Source organism: Physella acuta, unplaced genomic scaffold, assembly GCF_028476545.2.
Source record: "Physella acuta isolate Inbredline_101_S28 unplaced genomic scaffold, ASM2847654v3 ptg001718l, whole genome shotgun sequence".
NCBI classification, from domain to species: Eukaryota; Metazoa; Mollusca; class Gastropoda; family Physidae; genus Physella; species Physella acuta.
In genome coordinates, this window is record NW_026733230.1 from 84,487 (window position 1) to 107,272 (window position 22,786).

The 22,786-nt window shown below is 37.7% G+C and overlaps 1 protein-coding gene across 9 annotated transcripts; it reads left to right on the plus strand.

Annotated features, from left to right (window-relative positions):
• Positions 1-768: 768 nt before the first annotated feature.
• Positions 769-21,279, plus strand: LOC131930105 (ankyrin repeat and BTB/POZ domain-containing protein 1). 9 transcript variants are annotated; one of them, XM_059286468.1, is made up of 13 exons: positions 769-820; positions 1,791-1,929; positions 5,664-5,726; positions 6,176-6,231; positions 6,468-6,612; positions 7,970-8,129; positions 14,348-14,393; positions 15,041-15,157; positions 15,364-15,488; positions 16,582-16,671; positions 17,188-17,346; positions 19,162-19,362; positions 19,970-21,279. In XM_059286468.1, exons 2-13 carry the CDS (start codon positions 1,874-1,876, stop codon positions 20,174-20,176), a joined length of 1,425 nt encoding a protein of 474 aa, XP_059142451.1. In that variant the 5' UTR covers positions 769-820; positions 1,791-1,873; the 3' UTR covers positions 20,177-21,279. The 9 variants fall into 9 exon arrangements, with proteins under 9 accessions (XP_059142451.1, XP_059142450.1, XP_059142457.1 ...); XM_059286467.1 differs by having other exon boundaries at positions 780-820; positions 1,798-1,929; XM_059286474.1 differs by having other exon boundaries at positions 801-820; positions 1,909-1,929.
• The last annotated feature ends 1,507 nt before the right edge of the window (positions 21,280-22,786 follow it).

Genomic DNA, 22,786 nt, shown 5'->3' on the forward strand with positions numbered 1-22,786 from the left:
AATCAAGTAAAAGTATCTGATATCTCACGCTGAAGTTGAGAGAATCGCAAGAATCGTACAAAGAATTACTAAAATTCGCGTCATTTCTTAGCTAAACTGGGTAGTTAAATCGTAAATTAAGTGTTAATACAATTGGTTTCTTTTGTAAGTGTTAAAAAAGTTATCTACTCATCGATCCAGTACAAATCCTTTGGTTTTTGTTGATGAAAAAGCGCCCGCCCCCTCCCCACTATCTTGGACAAAGTTGATAGAGCGGATGTTTATACGTCACTAACCCTTTTTTAAAATGTTATACAATCGTAAAATACGCTTTAGTACAATGGGTTTCTTTTCTAAGTGATAACAGTTATCTATTCACTAATCCAGTGTAAAATTTTCCGATTTTTGTATTCGAAAAAGCGACCCCCCCCCCCCTATCTAGGAAAATCTGGAAAGCGGTTTTTCCGGTCACTGTTTCTTAAGGGTATATGTTTTCCGGTTACATATTCAAGGTAAAAAACAGTTAAATCCGTATGCAAAGGTTCCTAGCCGTTTAAATTTCTTAATTTTGACTGTTTATAATTCAAAACTGCAGCTTAAATTGAGCTTTTAATTATTTTTTCTATCCCTTTTGGCGCTCCCCTAGGGTCGGCGCCCGGGGGGGGGGGCGCCATCCCCCCCCCTCTGCTAGATCTAGATCTAATCTAGTTCTAATCTAGATCTAGATCTAGTATTTTTTAAATTTTTCGCATAATTTGAAATTGTTTCTTTTCAACTGATTGATCTGGCAATCTTTCCAAGTCTATGTTGAGGACTGAGGATGTGTTGTTTACGTTTTGAAGTTATAAAAACACCACTTTTATTTTTGTTTACCTTTACTTTTTAATTTAGAGCTACTCAGCTAGATCTAGATCTAGATCTCTACTTTTTATACTTTAACTAGAATCTATAGTGAATAGTAACTTGTTGTTCTAATAATATTAATAATTAATAATTATTAAATTTTATTAGGCCTAGATCTAGTAGTAGGAGAGTTATTTTTGGTAATCTATCGTTTTGGGTACGTAAAATCGCCCGCGACTTGTAATGTGAAAAACAGGTGACTCCTTACATTTTGATAATTATTTCACATTTTGAGGAGGATTTATGTTTTGAAAAATACAAAAATATTTCCTTGTTTCTTTTATGTACCTGTATTTAAACAATTGAATTAAAACTTTTTAGTAATAAATGAACACCAGCGATGTTTCCAACAGATGCAACCATGCTCATTTACTATAGCAGCCATCTTGTTAAAGTTTTATTTTTATAGACTTATAGTGCACGATTCAGGCGGAAGTCACTCTATTTTACAAATGGCTGCTGTTTATATAGCAAATCTTGCTTGCAGACACTGCTGTTTAAAGTTAATTTCTGGCCTATATTGATATATTTAGCCATTGATTTAGGTTTATTATCCATTTATCTATAATATTTGACACAAACATATCACAATATACTTCTATTACAGCCTTGACAATGAGGTAACGTTTTCGTACATTAATAGCCGCGGCCGATTTTTTTACGTACCCAAAACGATAGATTACCAGTTATTTTATCTAGCCTACTATTTTATATTTTTTAATTTTTAGTATCTACACTAGTCTAGAGAGAGTAGATAAGATAGTTTTCTTAGTAGTTAACAAAAAGTTAAGTTACCAACTAACTACTAGATTCTAGATCTAGTAGTTAGTACAAGTACAATAGATCTATAATTTTTTAACTATAAGTAATAAGTAAACAGTAAAATAACTATCATTTTATACTTATAGTTATAACTTATAAGTTATAGATCTAGCTAGATTATTCTAGATATCAGATATAGTCTATAGTCTATGAATGATTCATTCAATTCATGGATGTTCAAGATATGTTTTATGCTTGTAAAAGCGGAGATTTACAACGCCTTCAGTAAGTTTATTTTATAGGTCTAATAACCAGAGGCGCAGCTATGGGTTGGGGAGTGTACGACCCTAGGGGTGTGGCTAAAAGGGTAGGAAAAGAAAATTAAAAGCTCATTTTTAAGCTGCAATTTTGAATTATAAACTACAAGCCTTTGCATACTAATTTAACTTAAACCAGCGAAAACCACATTCCATTTTTTTCTCGATGGGGTGGGTGGGCGGGGGGGGGGGGGGGGGGGGGCTTTTTCACGGACTAAAATTGGAAGAATTTACACTGGATTGGTGAGTAGATAACCTTTATCACTTATAAAAGAAACCAATTGTATCAAAGCACATTGTACTATTGTGTAACCGTGAAAAAATGTTAGTGACGTTACAACCCGCTCTACTAATTTTGTTGAAGATGGTGTTGGTGGTGGGGGGAGAGGGTTTTTTTTGCAAACAAAAATCACAAGAATTTGCACTTGATTGGTGAGTAGATAACTCTTTTAACATTTAGAAAAGAAATCAATTGTATTAAAGCGTATTGTGTAACAGTAACATAAGAAAAAGTTGGTGGTGGGGGATGCTTTTTCGCCAATGTAAATAGGAAGGATATACACGGAACAGTGAGTAGATAAATAGTTTATACTTAATATACTTTGAATAGAAACCATTTGTATTAACGCGTAATGTACAAATTCACTAGCCGTTTTTTTAACAAATGACGCAACTAGTTTTTTGTACGATTCTTAGGATTCTCTCAACTTCAACATGAGAGATCAGATACTTTAATTTGATTGCGTTACCTCTTGCCTGGATCCACTGTATTAAAGAGAAATAAATATAACAGATTCTTGTGTCACTTTATGATCAGTAATATAGCATGCTGTCGGAGCAGGTGGGTGAAGGCGATAATCTTTAGATGAAATTTTAAGAACTAAGAAAAATAAACACAGCTTTCTATATTTAAAATGACTTAATAAACCTGTTTACTAGAAAATTAGTATATTGTACCAAATAGATCATTTTTTTTTATTGCTGGTTTCATAAGAAGTCTAATACTGCAGTTTTCAAATAGTTAACTAAGGTAAATTTGTACAACACAATGATTACCTAACTGATAATTTAAAACCGTGATGTACTAGTATCAAAATTTTTCTAAAGACACGTCCGAAACTGGACCTTTTACAAATTACACTCTACTATAGCAGTGTTAACTTTTTGGAGGTAACGAACCCCATAGATTTCATATATACATTCACCTAACCCTTCTTAACAGTTCTATTGTCCACACTTACAAAATCAAATAGTGAAGTCTGGTGTGTGTCTTGACCTTCACCGAAGCCCTGAGACTGACTCATCTAACCTCCGTGGTTCGAACTGAACCCAGGTTAAGAATCATTGCTCTAACCTCTTCTGATTTTCTTCTTTTTATTCTTTTGACTTCCTACAGAAGTGGGCAACACATCCTCAACTCACTTAATTTTTATGAAGATAGAACCCTAATAATCCAGCCTCCCACATCTCTATTCAAACAAATTCCTTCATGATTTTATTGGTCTCCTTCTCTTCCTTTCTCCCCATGGACTTTACACCAGCACCTACTTAGTGATGTTATTTACTGTCTTTCTGATAAACACCACCTTTTTGTTTCTCTTATTTCATTCTCCACTGTCTGTAACCACCTAGCTCTGAGACTTACAGTAAAACAGACATCATATTCTGCTGATTCTAATCTGTATGTCATGCCACAATCATTAAATGGGTTATTACTGCTTCTTCAACCAGTTTAATTTGTTCTGCATTTGTTGACTATGTGCCAAAAGGCAGCGCACATCTGCAAAATCCAAGGCTTCGCAAAATGTTGTGTCAGTTTCATCTAGCTTGAATCATTATACTATCAACTAGTCAAGAAAATACCCATGTCATATTCCAATGTGTATAATAAATTTTTCTGATAATTTGCTATTGTGTATCACTTGTATGACCGTATTCTAACTAACGTATAATACAACAATGTAACATATCATAACAGACTGCTCCAAAGATAGAACATAAAAGACTGGCCTAAACAAATTAGCGCATGCTACAAACTACAGTTTACACCCAGATCAGGCTTTTTAAAATGACATTATCAATCTTTTTTTAAAAGGATTACGCATCTTAAGGGTAATTTAATTGGCATCTCAAGTAAAGTTTTAGGGAACGAAAATCATACACGGGGGGTCTGCATGGTCGAGTCGGTAAAGCTTATGGTTGCTAAACCGAAAAGTCTCGCGTTAGAACCCTTGGGCAGTTGAGGCTTGTTAGCTGGGGACAGCCACTCTTCTAGATATATATATATATATATATATATATATATATATATATATATATATATATATATATATATATATATATATATATATATATATATATATATATATATAAAGCAATGTGTGTGTGTGTGAGTCTGCCTGTCTTTTATGCATTATTACACCTTTCATCAGACCACCATGAAATTTGGGGAGTTGATTGTAACACTACAGGGAAGGGATCTGCTAAAAAATCTTTTTTAATTTTGCAAGGGCGGCGCCCCCGGAGGGTGCGATTTTTCTTTATATATTGTTTATAAAATAAATAAAAGTCAGATACGGTTCGACACCATTTATCCGAGTGCCATGAAACTTTGGGGGGTTGATGAGAATACTCCCGAGAAGGTTTCTGTGAACAAAATAATTAAAATTTTATATGGGAGGCGTCCAGGAGATAGCAATTTTTGCCAATAAACAATTTGGCGCCCACAGTTCCAGAGCGGTTATGTTAGCAGTTGGCATCCGTTAATCGTGTGCCCTGTATAGCGGGTAAGAGGTACTACTATATTCAGCGGGTAAGAGGTACTACTATATTCAGCGTTAAAACTTTGACAGGCCAACCCCGGGCTCCCCTGCAAGCACTATGGCACCTACATTCATTTAAAATTAAAAAAAGGCTATACACTATATTGACCCAGGCGCGTCCCCTGCCGCCCCTGCAGGGTTTGATTTGGCTGCAAAAAAAAATTTTTAGTTTCTGCCCCCAAAGGCTCACATGGGCTGCTGAGGGCCAAGTAATACATTTATTTTAATAATCAGAAAAATCAACCAAGGTTAGATTATTAACTGGGTTGTTTCCTTTTGTCCGTAAAAAAATTCAAACAATTCCAAACAGTTCTTGAAATAATGAAAATATTTCTGTAAAAATTAAGTTTCAATATTTCTGTAAAAATTAAGTTTCGGAGGGCCACTCAAGTAAAAAATAAAAGTCACACTTCTAAATATAACTTTGTAATGTGCGGAAATCCTTCGTATAGTTTCATCACATTGCGAATGATGCAATTAGCATCTATTTTTAGACGATCCAATCAGAAATTGAGGTCGAGCTTAGTAGTAACGCTAACAAATTTCATCAGTCACACTGGTGTTTAACCTGTTGATTTGTGTCACTTAAGTGAATGACACAATCTGCACTATGTTTCATTTAAGGACCATTTAAATACCTCAGCTTTAAAAAACAAGGTCACGCATCTAAGAATATATGATTGCAAACACATTGTGAAACCCTTCTTATATTCCAGCGGCAAAGCGCAAGGACGGGTACGCTAATATATATATATATATATATATATATATATATATATATATATATATATATATATATATATATATATATATATATCTGGGTAAACACAAAGATTAAAATAGACTAAATTTTCTTTGATTTTCTATTTTCTAATTGAAGGTACCTTGTGGACATCAAAGAAGTGGAGATTGATCTGAGGGATAAATGGGATAGCACACCATTGTAAGTTAGGTGAAAACCTCAGTGTCTAGTAGGATAGCACACCATTGAAAGTTTGGTGAAAACCTCAGTCTCTAGTAGGATAGCACACAATTGTAAGTTTGGTGAAAACCTCAGTCTCTAGTAGGATAGCACACCATTGTAAGTTTGGTGAAAACCTCAGTCTCTAGTAGGATAGCACACAATTGTAAGTTTGGTGAAAACCTCAGTCTCTAGTAGGATAGCACACCATTGTAAGTTTGGTGAAAACCTCAGTCTCTAGTAGGATAGCACACAATTGTAAGTTTGGTGAAAACCTCAGTCTCTAGTAGGATAGCACACAATTGTAAGTTTGGTGAAAACCTCAGTCTCTAGTAGGATAGCTCACAATTTTATTCCAGGTACTATGGTGTAAAACAAATACAATTTTATTCCAGGTACTATGGTGTAAAACAAATACAATTTTATTCCAGGTACTATGCATGCCTGTGTGGGCACAGAGATATAGTAGAATATTTACTAGAAAGAGGTAAGTTAATTAAGGGAATCTGTAACATGTAGTTTTTCATTGGATTATAAAATTAGATTTAAAAATTTTGATTAAAATAATTGGATTAAAAAATTTTGATTAAAAAAATTGGATTAAAAAATAAGACTAAAAAATATACAAATAATGCAGGTTTTTAATATGTTCTGTATATGGAGTAAATCCAAAAAACTCCCTGAAATCAGCTTTATACTTTTATATGTTTTGCTTTGGGACAGGAGCCAAGTGTGAAGCCAACACATTTGATGGCGAGCGATGTTTGTACGGTGCTCTGACAGATGACATACGCAACCTTTTACGGAGCTATCATGTTATTTCTTCTAGAACTATACGAAGAGACCTGTATGAGGAGTTTATGCGCAGGTTTAAAATAGTTTACTTTCTACCTAAAAAATTGTACTGTTATGTTTTTATATTTTATTTAGTTTTCTAAACAGATTTTATATTTTAACTTTTCTAATCAAATTAGTTTTTAACTTTCCTAATCAAATTAGTTTTAGAAAATGTTGTTTCAGCAGTTTGTTATTTGAAAAAAATATTTGGACAGGCTGTACAGTGATGTGTTTTAAATGTTTCACCCAACAGGCTGTACAGTGATGTGTTTTAAATGTTTCACCCAACAGGCTGTACAGTGATGTGTTTTAAATGTTTCACCCAACAGGCTGTACAGTGATGTGTTTTAAATGTTTCACCCAACAGGCTGTACAGTGATGTGTTTTAAATGTTTCATCCAACAGGCTGTACAGTGATGTGTTTTAAATGTTTCACCCAACAGGCTGTACAGTGATGTGTTTTAAATGTTTCACCAACAGGCTGTACAGTGATGTGTTTTAAATGTTTCACCAACAGGCTGTACAGTGATGTGTTTTAAATGTTTCACCCAGCAGGCTGTACAGTGATGTGTTTTAAATGTTTCACCAACAGGCTGTACAGTGATGTGTTTTAAATGTTTCACCCAGCAGGCTGTACAGTGATGTGTTTTAAATGTTTCACCAACAGGCTGTACAGTGATGTGTTTTAAATGTTTCACCCAGCAGGCTGTACAGTGATGTGTTTTAAATGTTTCACCAACAGGCTGTACAGTGATGTGTTTTAAATGTTTCACCCAACAGGCTGTACAGTGATGTGTTTTAAATGTTTCACCCAGCAGGCTGTACAGTGATGTGTTTTAAATGTTTCACCCAACAGGCTGTACAGTGATGTGTTTTAAATGTTTCACCCAACAGGCTGTACAGTGATGTGTTTTAAATGTTTCACCCAACAGGCTGTACAGTGATGTGTTTTAAATGTTTCACCCAACAGGCTGTACAGTGATGTGTTTTAAATGTTTCACCCAACAGGCTGTACAGTGATGTGTTTTAAATGTTTCACCCAACAGGCTGTACAGTGATGTGTTTTAAATGTTTCACCCAACAGGCTGTACAGTGATGTGTTTTAAATGTTTCACCCAACAGGCTGTACAGTGATGTGTTTTAAATGTTTCACCCAACAGGCTGTACAGTGATGTGTTTTAAATGTTTCACCCAACAGGCTGTACAGTGATGTGTTTTAAATGTTTCACCCAACAGGCTGTACAGTGATGTGTTTTAAATGTTTCACCCAACAGGCTGTACAGTGATGTGTTTTAAATGTTTCACCCAACAGGCTGTACAGTGATGTGTTTTAAATGCTTCACCCAACAGGCTGTACAGTGATGTGTTTTAAATGTTTCACCCAACAGGCTGCTAGAAAACAGGCTGTACAGTGATGTGCTGTTTAGTGTCCATGGAGAAGAATTATCTGCCCACCGCTGCATACTGAGTGCGCGTTCTCTTTTCTTTGCCCGGATGTTTAAAACCAAGTGGCAGGATAGAAGGGTTATAGAACTCAATCACTCGCAGGTAGGCAGGATAGAAGGGTTATAGAACTCAATCACTCGCAGGTAGGCAGGATAGAAGGGTTATAGAACTCAATAACTCGCAGGTAGGCAGGATAGAAGGGTTATAGAACTCAATCACTGGCAGGTAGGCAGGATAGAAGGGTTATAGAACTCAATCACTGGCAGGTAGGCAGGATAGAAGGGTTATAGATCTCAATCACTGGCAAGTAGGCAGGATAGAAGGGTTATAGAAATCAATCACTCGCAGGATAGAAGGGTTATAGAACTCAATCACTTGCAGGTAGGCAGGATAGAAGGGTTATAGAACTCAATAACTCACAGGTAGGCAGGATAGAAGGGTTATAGAACTCAATCACTGGCAGGTAGGCAGGATAGAAGGGTTATAGAACTCAATCACTCGCAGGATAGAAGGGTTATAGAACTCAATCACTTGCAGGTAGGCAGGATAGAAGGGTTATAGATCTCAATAACTCACAGGTAGGCAGGATAGAAGGGTTATAGAACTCAATCACTGGCAGGTAGGCAGGATAGAAGGGTTATAGAACTCAATCACTGGCAGGTAGGCAGGATAGAAGGGTTATAGAACTCAATCACTGGCAGGTAGGCAGGATAGAAGGGTTATAGAACTCAATCACTCGCAGGATAGAAGGGTTATAGAACTCAATCACTGGCAGGGAGGCAGGATAGAAGGGTTATAGAACTCAATCACTCGCAGGTAGGCAGGATAGAAGGGTTATAGAACTCAATCACTGGCAGGTAGGCAGGATAGAAGGGTTAAAGAACTCAATAACTCACAGGTAGGCAGGATAGAAGGGTTATAGAACTCAATCACTGGCAGGTAGGCAGGATAGAAGGGTTATAGAACTCAATCACTCGCAGGATAGAAGGGTTATAGAACTCAATCACTGGCAGGGAGGCAGGATAGAAGGGTTATAGAACTCAATCACTCGCAGGTAGGCAGGATAGAAGGGTTATAGAACTCAATCACTGGCAGGTAGGCAGGATAGAAGGGTTATAGAACTCAATCACTGGCAGGTAGGCAGGATAGAAGGGTTATAGAACTCAATCACTCGCAGGATAGAAGGGTTATAGAACTCAATCACTGGCAGGGAGGCAGGATAGAAGGGTTATAGAACTCAATCACTCGCAGGTAGGCAGGATAGAAGGGTTATAGAACTCAATCACTGGCAGGTAGGCAGGATAGAAGGGTTAAAGAACTCAATAACTCACAGGTAGGCAGGATAGAAGGGTTATAGAACTCAATCACTGGCAGGTAGGCAGGATAGAAGGGTTATAGAACTCAATCACTCGCAGGATAGAAGGGTTATAGAACTCAATCACTGGCAGGGAGGCAGGATAGAAGGGTTATAGAACTCAATCACTCGCAGGTAGGCAGGATAGAAGGGTTATAGAACTCAATCACTGGCAGGTAGGCAGGATAGAAGGGTTATAGAACTCAATCACTGGCAGGTAGGCAGGATAGTAGGGTTATAGAACTCAATCACTCGCAGGATAGAAGGGTTATAGAACTCAATCACTTGCAGGTAGGCAGGATAGTAGGGTTATAGAACTCAATCACTCGCAGGATAGAAGGGTTATAGAACTCAATCACTGGCAGGTAGGCAGGATAGTAGGGTTATAGAACTCAATCACTCGCAGGATAGAAGGGTTATAGAACTCAATCACTGGCAGGTAGGCAGGATAGTAGGGTTATAGAACTCAATCACTCGCAGGATAGAAGGGTTATAGAACTCAATCACTGGCAGGTAGGCAGGATAGTAGGGTTATAGAACTCAATCACTCGCAGGATAGAAGGGTTATAGAACTCAATCACTGGCAGGTAGGCAGGATAGAAGGGTTATAGAACTCAATCACTTGCAGGTAGGCAGGATAGAAGGGTTATAGAACTCAATCACTGGCAGGTAGGCAGGATAGAAGGGTTATAGAACTCAATCACTCACAGGTAGGCAGGATAGAAGGGTTATAGAACTCAATCACTGGCAGGTAGGCAGGATAGAAGGGTTATAGAACTCAATCACTGGCAGGTAGGCAGGATAGAAGGGTTATAGAACTCAATAACTCGCAGGTAGGCAGGATAGAAGGGTTATAGAACTCAATCACTCGCAGGATAGAAGGGTTATAGAACTCAATCACTCGCAGGTAGGCAGGATAGAAGGGTTATAGAACTCAATCATTGGCAGGTAGGCAGGATAGTAGGGTTATAGAACTCAATCACTCGCAGGATAGAAGGGTTATAGAACTCAATCACTGGCAGGTAGGCAGGATAGAAGGGTTATAGAACTCAATCACTGGCAGGTAGGCAGGATAGAAGGGTTATAGAACTCAATCACTGGCAGGTAGGCAGGATAGAAGGGTTATAGAACTCAATCACTCGCAGGTAGGCAGGATAGAAGGGTTATAGAACTCAATCACTCGCAGGATAGAAGGGTTATAGAACTCAATCATTCGCAGGTAGGCAGGATAGAAGGGTTATAGAACTCAATCACTGGCAGGTAGGCAGGATAGTAGGGTTATAGAACTCAATCACTCACAGGTAGGCAGGATAGAAGGGTTATAGAACTCAATCACTGGCAGGTAGGCAGGATAGTAGGGTTATAGAACTCAATCACTCACAGGTAGGCAGGATAGAAAGGTTATAGAACTCAATCACTGGCAGGTAGGCAGGATAGAAGGGTTATAGAACTCAATCACTCACAGGTAGGCAGGATAGAAGGGTTATAGAACTCAATCACTGGCAGGTAGGCAGGATAGAAGGGTTATAGAACTCAATCACTGGCAGGGAGGCAGGATAGAAGGGTTATAGAACTCAATCACTGGCAGGTAGGCAGGATAGAAGGGTTATAGAACTCAATCACTTGCAGGTAGGCAGGATAATAGGGTTATAGAACTCAATCACTGGCAGGTAGGCAGGATAGTAGGGTTATAGAACTCAATCACTCGCAGGATAGAAGGGTTATAGAACTCAATCACTTGCAGGTAGGCAGGATAGTAGGGTTATAGAACTCAATCACTCGCAGGATAGAAGGGTTATAGAACTCAATCACTGGCAGGTAGGCAGGATAGTAGGGTTATAGAACTCAATCACTCGCAGGATAGAAGGGTTATAGAACTCAATCACTCGCAGGATAGAAGGGTTATAGAACTCAATCACTGGCAGGTAGGCAGGATAGTAGGGTTATAGAACTCAATCACTCGCAGGATAGAAGGGTTATAGAACTCAATCACTGGCAGGTAGGCAGGATAGAAGGGTTATAGAACTCAATCACTCACAGGTAGGCAGGATAGAAGGGTTATAGAACTCAATCACTGGCAGGTAGGCAGGATAGAAGGGTTATAGAACTCAATCACTTGCAGGTAGGCAGGATAGAAGGGTTATAGAACTCAATCACTGGCAGGTAGGCAGGATAGAAGGGTTATAGAAATCAATCACTCACAGGTAGGCAGGATAGAAGGGTTATAGAACTCAATCACTGGCAGGTAGGCAGGATAGAAGGGTTATAGAACTCAATCACTGGCAGGTAGGCAGGATAGAAGGGTTATAGAACTCAATAACTCGCAGGTAGGCAGGATAGAAGGGTTATAGAACTCAATCACTCGCAGGATAGAAGGGTTATAGAACTCAATCACTCGCAGGTAGGCAGGATAGAAGGGTTATAGAACTCAATCACTGGCAGGTAGGCAGGATAGTAGGGTTATAGAACTCAATCACTCGCAGGATAGAAGGGTTATAGAACTCAATCACTGGCAGGTAGGCAGGATAGAAGGGTTATAGAACTCAATCACTGGCAAGTAGGCAGGATAGAAGGGTTATAGAACTCAATCACTGGCAGGTAGGCAGGATAGAAGGGTTATAGAACTCAATCACTGGCAGGTAGGCAGGATAGAAGGGTTATAGAACTCAATCACTGGCAGGTAGGCAGGATAGAAGGGTTATAGAACTCAATCACTGGCAGGTAGGCAGGATAGAAGGGTTATAGAACTCAATCACTGGCAGGTAGGCAGGATAGAAGGGTTATAGAACTCAATCACTCACAGGTAGGCAGGATAGAAGGGTTATAGAACTCAATCACTGGCAGGTAGGCAGGATAGTAGGGTTATAGAACTCAATCACTCGCAGGTAGGCAGGATAGAAGGGTTATAGAACTCAATCACTGGCAGGTAGGCAGGATAGAAGGGTTATAGAACTCAATCACTCGCAGGATAGAAGGGTTATAGAACTCAATCACTGGCAGGGAGGCAGGATAGAAGGGTTATAGAACTCAATCACTGGCAGGTAGGCAGGATAGAAGGGTTATAGAACTCAATCACTGGCAGGTAGGCAGGATAGAAGGGTTATAGAACTCAATCACTTGCAGGATAGAAGGGTTATAGAACTCAATCACTGGCAGGTAGGCAGGATAGAAGGGTTATAGAACTCAATCACTGGCAGGTAGGCAGGATAGAAGGGTTATAGAACTCAATCACTGGCAGGTAGGCAGGATAGAAGGGTTATAGAACTCAATAACTCACAGGTAGGCAGGATAGAAGGGTTATAGAACTCAATCACTCGCAGGATAGAAGGGTTATAGAACTCAATCACTGGCAGGTAGGCAGGATAGAAGGGTTATAGAACTCAATCACTCGCAGGTAGGCACGAAATAGTCTGCTCTTTAAAACCCAAGTCATAAATAGTTTTTTTTTATTCTATGAAGGTTATAAGTCAAATATTTTCGACATATTTTCACCAAAAAACTATCAAACAGTCAAACTTGTATATCAATAAACCCCAATGCCAAAACCCTCCCACCTCCCTAAAGTATATCTAGATCTCCAATTTTTTATTCATATCTAGATCTCCAATTTTTTATTCATATCTAGATCTCCAATTTTTTATTCATATCTAGATCTCCAATTTTTTATTCATATCTAGATCTCCAATTTTTTATTCATATCTAGATCTCCAATTTTTTATTCATATCTAGATCTCCAATTTTTTATTCATATCTAGATCTCCAATTTTTTATTCATATCTAGATCTCCAATTTTTTATTCATATCTAGATCTCCAATTTTTTATTCATATCTAGATCTCCAATTTTTTATTCATATCTAGATCTCCAATTTTTTATTCATATCTAGATCTCCAATTTTTTATTCATATCTAGATCTCCAATTTTTTATTCATATCTAGATCTCCAATTTTTTATTCATATCTAGATCTCCAATTTTTTATTCATATCTAGATCTCCAATTTTTTATTCATATCTAGATCTCCAATTTTTTATTCATATCTAGATCTCCAATTTTTTATTCATATCTAGATCTCCAATTTTTTATTCATATCTAGATCTCCAATTTTTTATTCATATCTAGATCTCCAATTTTTTATTCATATCTAGATCTCCAATTTTTTATTCATATCTAGATCTCCAATTTTTTATTCATATCTAGATCTCCAATTTTTTATTCATATCTAGATCTCCAATTTTTTATTCATATCTAGATCTCCAATTTTTTATTCATATCTAGATCTCCAATTTTTTATTCATATCTAGATCTCCAATTTTTTATTCATATCTAGATCTCCAATTTTTTATTCATATCTAGATCTCCAATTTTTTATTCATATCTAGATCTCCAATTTTTTATTCATATCTAGATCTCCAATTTTTTATTCATATCTAGATCTCCAATTTTTTATTCATATCTAGATCTCCAATTTTTTATTCATATCTAGATCTCCAATTTTTTATTCATATCTAGATCTCCAATTTTTTATTCATATCTAGATCTCCAATTTTTTATTCATATCTAGATCTCCAATTTTTTATTCATATCTAGATCTCCAATTTTTTATTCATATCTAGATCTCCAATTTTTTATTCATATCTAGATCTCCAATTTTTTATTCATATCTAGATCTCCAATTTTTTATTCATATCTAGATCTCCAATTTTTTATTCATATCTAGATCTCCAATTTTTTATTCATATCTAGATCTCCAATTTTTTATTCATATCTAGATCTCCAATTTTTTATTCATATCTAGATCTCCAATTTTTTATTCATATCTAGATCTCCAATTTTTTATTCATATCTGGATCTCCAATTTTTTATTCATATCTGGATCTCCAATTTTTTATTCATATCTGGATATCCAATTTTTTATTCATATCTAGATCTAGATCTCCAATTTTTTATATTTTTTATTCTCTTTCAGATGTCACAAGGAGCATTTAAATCCATCTTGCAATATATTTATACAGGTAACAGCTTGTTCAGTTACAGGGGCAGTTAACCCATCTCAACCAATGCCCAAGAAGGTTATTAGTCTAATTAATCAACCCAATCAAATGATGCTAGTTAGGTTTGAAATTTTTGTTTTCTACATGAGATGATGACCTAGTTTTGATGTGTGTAATGACCTCCACAGGTCACATGGAAGTGTCCATTGACCTAGTTTTGATGTGTGTAATGACCTCTGCAGGTCACATGGAAGTGTCCATTGACCTAGTTTTGATGTGTGTAATGACCTCCGCAGGTCACATGGAAGTGTCCATTGACCTAGTTTTGATGTGTGTAATGACCTCTGCAGGTCACATTGAAGTGTCCATTGACCTAGTTTTGATGTGTGTAATGACCTCCACAGGTCACATGGAAGTCCATTGACCTAGTTTTGATGTGTGTAATGACCTCTGCAGGTCACATGGAAGTGTCCATTGACCTAGTTTTGAAGTGTGTAATGACCTCCACAGGTCACATGGAAGTCCATTGACCTAGTTTTGATGTGTGTAATGACCTCTGCAGGTCACATGGAAGTGTCCATTGACCTAGTTTTGAAGTGTGTAATGACCTCCACAGGTCACATGGAAGTCCATTGACCTAGTTTTGATGTGTGTAATGACCTCCGCAGGTCACATGGAAGTGTCCATTGACCTAGTTGGAGACTGTGTCCGATTGGCCAGGCACTGTCAACTAGACCAGCTGGTGACCCAGATAGAAGACAAGATGAAAAAAACACAGTCCTGGGGTTTGTTATTCTTGTTATACATCCACGTAAACTTGAGTTTGTCTGATCTAGAATGTGCAACTGAAATGGGTGATGTTTGTTTCTGCTAGAAAGTTTATCTGATCTAGAATGTAAGAATGTGCTACTGAAATGGGTGATGTTTGTTTCTGCTAGAAAGTTTATCTGATCTAGAATGTGCAACTGAAATGGCTGACATTTGTTTCTAGAAAGTTCCAAGCCTGGTGTTAGAGTGACCACCCTTGTTCTGGATCCAACCAATGGCAGCGACTCGCTTCAACAAGACCTGGCCCAGCTGGCACAAGCAGCTCTGCCTGATGGGCTGTCATCTTGGGTGGGTGTCATATGTCACTTGACATCTTGGCTGGGTGTCATATGTCACTTGACATCTTGGGTGGGTGTCATATGTCACTTGACATCTTGGCTGGGTGTCATATGTCACTTGACATCTTGGGTGGGTGTCATATGTCACTTGACATCTTGGCTGGGTGTCATATGTCACTTGACATCTTGGCTGGGTGTCATATGTCACTTGACATCTTGGCTGGGTACCTATGTCATTTGTCATCATGTCTGAATGTTGTGAAGTCACATAGATACAGGGATGTGACTTTTCTGATTTTTAGCAGAAATGCGATTTTTCCATTTCAGCTGAAACTTTCCTCCGTTAATTTTATTTTCTTCGAATTTTCCTGCCGATTTCCGATTGCTGCTAATTTTTTGCTGAGGTTTAAAAATTAGGAAAAAAAAATGGAAATTGACTTTTGGAAACCGACCACATGCTCATTCCACATATTCCTACTTAAATTGTGTATTACACTTGGCCTGCAGTGCATATATCAGGTGAAAGAGACAATCGAATATGCACATTTCTTTTCAATTGGACGATTGCGTTGGGTATGATGTAGCTAGATTAAGATTTAATGTAGATCAGAATTCAGAATTTCAATGGATTTCTCAAGTTTACTTTTAGTTCTGATTTTCTGCTGATATTTTCAGTCAAATTTTATCTAAAATACGGAAAATAGTAATCTAAAATGTCGCTGCTCTTTCAATGAAAAGTACATCTCCCTAACTACAATTCTTGACTGTAAATCTGGCATGTGTGTTAGTCTAGCTATAGCCTAATTTATCTTCTGGTATTTTAACTCACTCTGTTTATAAAGCTACCCAGATCTACAGTGTTCCCATCCTCATCACAAGTTTATAGATGGAGTGTTAGTAATAGAAGTAGTCATCATATAGATCATATTTAACGCATACAATTCCTCAATCACACTTAGAATTTTATTTTTAAAAATTCACATTCAGATTAATTTTGAATAAAGATAGTTAATAAAAAAATTCCTAAGAATTAATATTAGGATAAAGTTAAGAGTAACCTACATTAATCAGGACCTATTCATCTTTTGGATTTTGTTCTTCAGGTTTTAGGAGAGCTTCCATTTGATCCAGAGAGTTTGAGTTATGCAGATGTGTGTTTTGTGGTGGAGGAACAAAAGTTTATGTGCCACAAGGTTTGATAGTACTTAAGTACCACGTCATTGTCATCAATAAACTTGTACCACGTCACTGTCATCAATAAACTTGTACCACCTCACTGTCATCAATAAACTTGTACCACCTCACTGTCATCAATAAACTTGTACCACCTCACTGTCATCAAGAAACTTGTACCACCTCACTGTCATCAATAAACTTGTACCACCTCACTGTCATCAATAAACTTGTACCACCTCACTGTCATCAATAACACCTCACTGTCATCAATAAACTTGTACCACGTCACTGTCATCAATAAACTTGTACCACCTCACTGTCATCAATAAACTTGTACCACCTCACTATCATCAATAACACCTCACTGTCATCAATAAACTTGTACCACGTAACTCTCATAATTTTACTTGGACTATTTAATTGTCACTTGTAATTTATCATTTACTAAATTACAATGAAACAATTATCCCTGACTATTTACATGTATAATTGTGTAAAGCTGGTCTCTTGTATAATGTGTCTCTTGTCTGCAGGCATTCTTCTGTGGTCGTAGTGACTATTTTAAAGCTCTACTTGAGGACCATTTTGGTGAGAATAAATGCAGTGAAAATGTGCCAATCATCTACCTGCATCAAGTCGCTGCAGATATTTTCATTCGGATACTAACATACATCTATTCTGACTCTTGTGAAGTAAGTTCCTTTGTATTGTCTAGGATACTAACATACATCTATTCTGACTCTTGTGAAGTAAGTTCCTTTGTATTGTCTAGGATACTAACATACATCTATTCTGACTCTTGTGAAGTAAGTTCCTTTGTATTGTCTAGGATACTAACATACATCTATTCTGACTCTTGTGAAGTAAGTTCCTTTGTATTGTCTAGGATACTAACATACATCTATTCTGACTCTTGTGAAGTAAGTTCCTTTGTATTGTCTAGGATACTAACATACATCTATTCTGACTCTTGTGAAGTAAGTTCCTTTGTATTGTCTAGGATACTAACATACATCTATTCTGACTCTTGTGAAGTAAGTTCCTTTGTATTGTCTAGGATACTAACATACATCTATTCTGACTCTTGTGAAGTAAGAGTTCCTTTGTATTGTCTAGGATACTAACATACATCTATTCTGACTCTTGTGAAGTAAGTTCCTTTGTATTGTCTAGGATACTAACATACATCTATTCTGACTCTTGTGAAGTAAGAGTTCCTTTGTATTGTCTAGGATACTAACATACATCTATTCTGACTCTTGTGAAGTAAGTTCCTTTGTATTGTCTAGGATACTAACATACATCTATTCTGACTCTTGTGAAGTAAGAGTTCCTTTGTATTGTCTAGGATACTAACATACATCTATTCTGACTCTTGTGAAGTAAGTTCCTTTGTATTGTCTAGGATACTAACATACATCTATTCTGACTCTTGTGAAGTAAGAGTTCCTTTGTATTGTCTAGGATACTAACATACATCTATTCTGACTCTTGTGAAGTAAGTTCCTTTGTATTGTCTAAGATACTAACATACATCTATTCTGACTCTTGTGAAGTAAGTTCCTTTGTATTGTCTAGGATACTAACATACATCTATTCTGACTCATGTGAAGTAAGTTCCTTTGTATTGTCTAGCACATGGGTCATGTAAGATTTGAAGGCATGAGATGTCAATAATTTGAAAGTTGCATTTCTCTATCAATTCTGTTTATTCTAAATTACTAAGGAGTATTAGACTTCAGTAGTCACATGATTTGCAGCAACTTGCATGATTTACAGCAAGTCCCATGATTTACAGCAAGTCCCATGATTTACAGCAGGTCCCATGATTTACAGCAAGTCCCATGATTTACAGCAAGTCCCATTATTTGCAGCAAGTCCCATGATTTGCAGCTAGTCCCATGATTTGCAGCAAGTCCCATGATTTGCAGCAAGTCCCATTATTTGCAGCAAGTCCCATGATTTGCAGCAAGTCCCATGATTTGCAGCAAGTCCCATGATTTGCAGCAAGTCCCATGATTTGCAGCAAGTCCCATGATTTACAGCAAGTCCCATGATTTGCAGCAAGTCCCATGATTTACAGCAAGTCCCATGATTGTCAGCAAGTCCCATGATTTGCAGCAAGTCCCATTATTTGCAGCAAGTCCCATGATTTGCAGCAAGTCCCATGATTTGCAGCAAGTCCCATGATTTGCAGCAAGTCCCATGATTTGCAGCAAGTCCCATGATTTACAGCAAAGTCCCATGATTTACAGCAAGTCCCATGATTTGCAGCAAGTCCCATGATTTACAGCAAGTCCCATGATTGTCAGCAAGTCCCATGATTTGCAGCAAGTCCCATGATTTGCAGCAAGTCCCATGATTTACAGCAAGTCCCATGATTTGCAGCAAGTCCCATGATTTACAGCAAGTCCCATGATTGTCAGCAAGTCCCAGGTGTGGTGTGTGATGTGCTGGTGAGTCCCATGATTTGAATGAGACACCAGTAGCTATTGAATATTTCCCAGCTGAGCCCAGGCGTGGTGTGTGATGTGCTGATGGCAGCTGACATGTACCTTCTGGCAGGCCTCAAGCGCCAGTGTGGCACCTCCATGATGGACTTTGTGGAGGAGGCTAACGTTGTCTCAATCATCAGGACCTCCAGGCTCTTTGGACTCCCTAGGCTGGAATCACACTGTGCTCAATTCATAGCCAACCACCTCTCCAAGGTGAAGGTCATGCTGGTACCAAATAATAGATTTTCTATGTTAAACCTCAATTTGTCTTAAAACTGGGATTAATTTAGACACAGGTGGCTAATACAAGCAGTTTGTGATGGTTGTTTGTATGTTGTGATGGTTGTTTGTATGTTGTGATGGTTGTTTGTATGTTGTGATGGTTGTTTGTATGTTGTGATGGTTGTTTGTATGTTGTGATGGTTGTTTGTATGTTGTGATGGCTGTTTGCATGTTGTGATGGTTGTTTGCATGTTGTGATGGTTGTTTGTATGTTGTGATGGTTGTTGGTATGTTGTGATGGTTGTTTGTATGTTGTGATGGTTGTTTGTATGTTGTGATGGTTGTTTGTATGTTGTGATGGTTGTTTGTATGTTGTGATGGTTGTTTGTATGTTGTGATGGCTGTTTGCATGTTGTGATGGTTGTTTGTATGTTGTGATGGCTGTTGGTATGTTGTGATGGTTGTTTGTATGTTGTGATGGTTGTTTGTATGTTGTGATGGTTGTTTGTATGTTGTGATGGTTGTTTGTATGTTGTGATGGTTGTTTGTATGTTGTGATGGTTGTTTGTATGTTGTGATGGTTGTTTGTATGTTTTAGATCATCGTCCAGGAAGACTTTCACCAACTGGTTCTAGAGGATGCCGGAAATGTTCAGGCCAGGGAGGAGACAGACAGCATCGACATTGTGGATGAAATACGCTACTACATAACCAGCTTTGTTTTGACCTACAGCGAAATGGAGGAAGCCAATGAAAAACTGAGACTCATTGACAACCTCCTGGAAGAGCTGGATGTAGAGGGTTGAGGACGGGACAACCCTCAAGGTTGAGGACATGGTCCTTACAACCCTCAAGGCCACTGACCTAAAGTTTGTTGTTGCTGTGTTGTTTTACTCCTGGTTATGTGTAGCTGTGATGTACTATTCCTGGTGTACATGTATTTGGCCATAGTGTGATGATTAGAATGGATTTTTTTGCTTAGGTCACTATGTCTATGGGCTTGTGAGCACTCAAGAATATCAAATTTTCAATCTAAGATATTGAATTAGTCATTAAAAATTAATTAAAAAATGTTTATATTCAATAACGAAGGGGGAGATGACAAGAGGGTAGTTAAATAGTAGAGGCTGCAACAGGTTTTTGATGGTTGTATGTTTTATATGGTTGTTTGTATGTTTTATATGGTTGTTTGTATGTTTTATATGGTTGTTTGTATGTTTTAGATCATCCACCTGGAATATTTACATTGATGATAGTCAGTCATATGAGCGGAGTCAATGGATCTTCTAATGCATAATTAGAGGCAGATAATAATCATTTAGAGCTACTGATCAAGTTTTAACTAATGAACCAAATCAAATCAGCAAAAAAAATTTAAACTTCCATATGGACTTAATGTAGCATCTTTATAACATGTAACACCAAAGTTAGAAAATAAACCTCTATAATAATACTGTTTTTAGTCCAGAAATCTTTTCAATATATTTCAATATATTTTCTTCTTTTATATTTGAAGACAAGTTATGTTTATTCTCTTTTTTAGTTGTTTTATTATTATATAATATAAGCCTACATGATTTAGTTTCCAAGTTTTCTGGCTCAAGTCATTTGAAAAAAATTTCTTGTAATATGTTGACTCAAAACTTACATTGACACAAATTGTAAACACTAAGATCTAAAGCCTGACCTTGACCTTAAATAAAGCTCACTGATGGTGCCCTGTTGACACATCATGTATTCTGATTGGTGGACTAACAAGCCTACATAAATAATGCAACATGATGAGTAAAAATGTATGTATTGTTTATGTAAATATTCTGCCACTGTATTTAATCACCAAGATTTGGGGTGGGGGGATGTTTACATGGATTTTTTTTACCATTTAACACAGGTCTTAACCAAAATTAAAGAGATTTTAACAATCTAATGTTTATTTACTTTCTTTGTTCGTAACTGTAATATAGGATGGGATTTCCAATTGAGTATTGTGTGTCATCTGATTTCGGCCTGCTTTTATTTCTTGCTTTGATGGCCTTTGTCAATATATTGGAACCAAACTACAAGGCTGTTTGATTTTGGAGTTGTCTGTCTCCAGCTATTAAAGTTCTTTTAGATCACCAAAATTAAGGGGAAGGTAACTGTGATTTTTTTTTTAACCAACATTATTTGCTAGAGCAAACAATTCTTCTAAAGTATGCAGTTTCTTTAATTGAAGGGCTTAGGAATTTTTAATTTTAAACCTAAATTATTGATTTGTGGCCAGAGATGATGCTGTCAATATTTGGTAAAGTGAGTTGATGCTCACAATGTATGGACCAGGTGTGTTGATGTATGGACCAGGTGTGTTGATGTATGGACCAGGTGTGTTGATGTATGGACCAGGTGTGTTGATGTATGGACCAGGTGTGTTGATGTATGGACCAGGTGTGTTGATGTATGGACCAGGTGTGTTGATGTATGGACCAGGTGTGTTGATGCTCACAATTTATGGACCAGGTGTGTTGATGTATGGACCAGGTGTGTTGATGTATGGACCAGGTGTGTTGATGTATGGACCAGGTGTGTTGATGCTCACAATGTATGGACCAGGTGTGTTGATGCTCACAATGTATGGACCAGGTGTGTTGGTGCTCACAATGTATGGACCAGGTGTGTTGATGCTCACAATGTATGGACCAGGTGTGTTGATGCTCACAATGTATGGACCAGGTGTGTTGATGTATGGACCAGGTGTGTTGATGCTCACAATGTATGGACCAGGTGTGTTGATGCTCACAATGTATGGACCAGGTGTGTTGATGCTCACAATGTATGGACCAGGTGTGTTGATGTATGGACCAGGTGTGTTGATGCTCACAATGTATGGACCAGGTGTGTTGATGTATGGACCAGGTGTGTTGATGCTCACAATGTATGGACCAGGTGTGTTGGTGCTCACAATGTATGGACCAGGTGTGTTGATGCTCACAATGTATGGACCAGGTGTGTTGATGTATGGACCAGGTGTGTTGATGTATGGACCAGGTGTGTTGATGCTCACAATGTATGGACCAGGTGTGTTGATGTATGGACCAGGTGTGTTGATGTATGGACCAGGTGTGTTGATGCTCACAATGTATGGACCAGGTGTGTTGATGCTCACAATGTATGGACCAGGTGTGTTGATGTATGGACCAGGTGTGTTGATGTATGGACCAGGTGTGTTGATGCTCACAATGTATGGACCAGGTGTGTTGATGTATGGACCAGGTGTGTTGATGTATGGACCAGGTGTGATGATGCTCACAATGTATGGACCAGGTGTGTTGATGTATGGACCAGGTGTGTTGATGCTCACAATGTATGGACCAGGTGTGTTGATGCTCACAATGTATGGACCAGGTGTGTTGATGTATGGACCAGGTGTGTTGATGTAT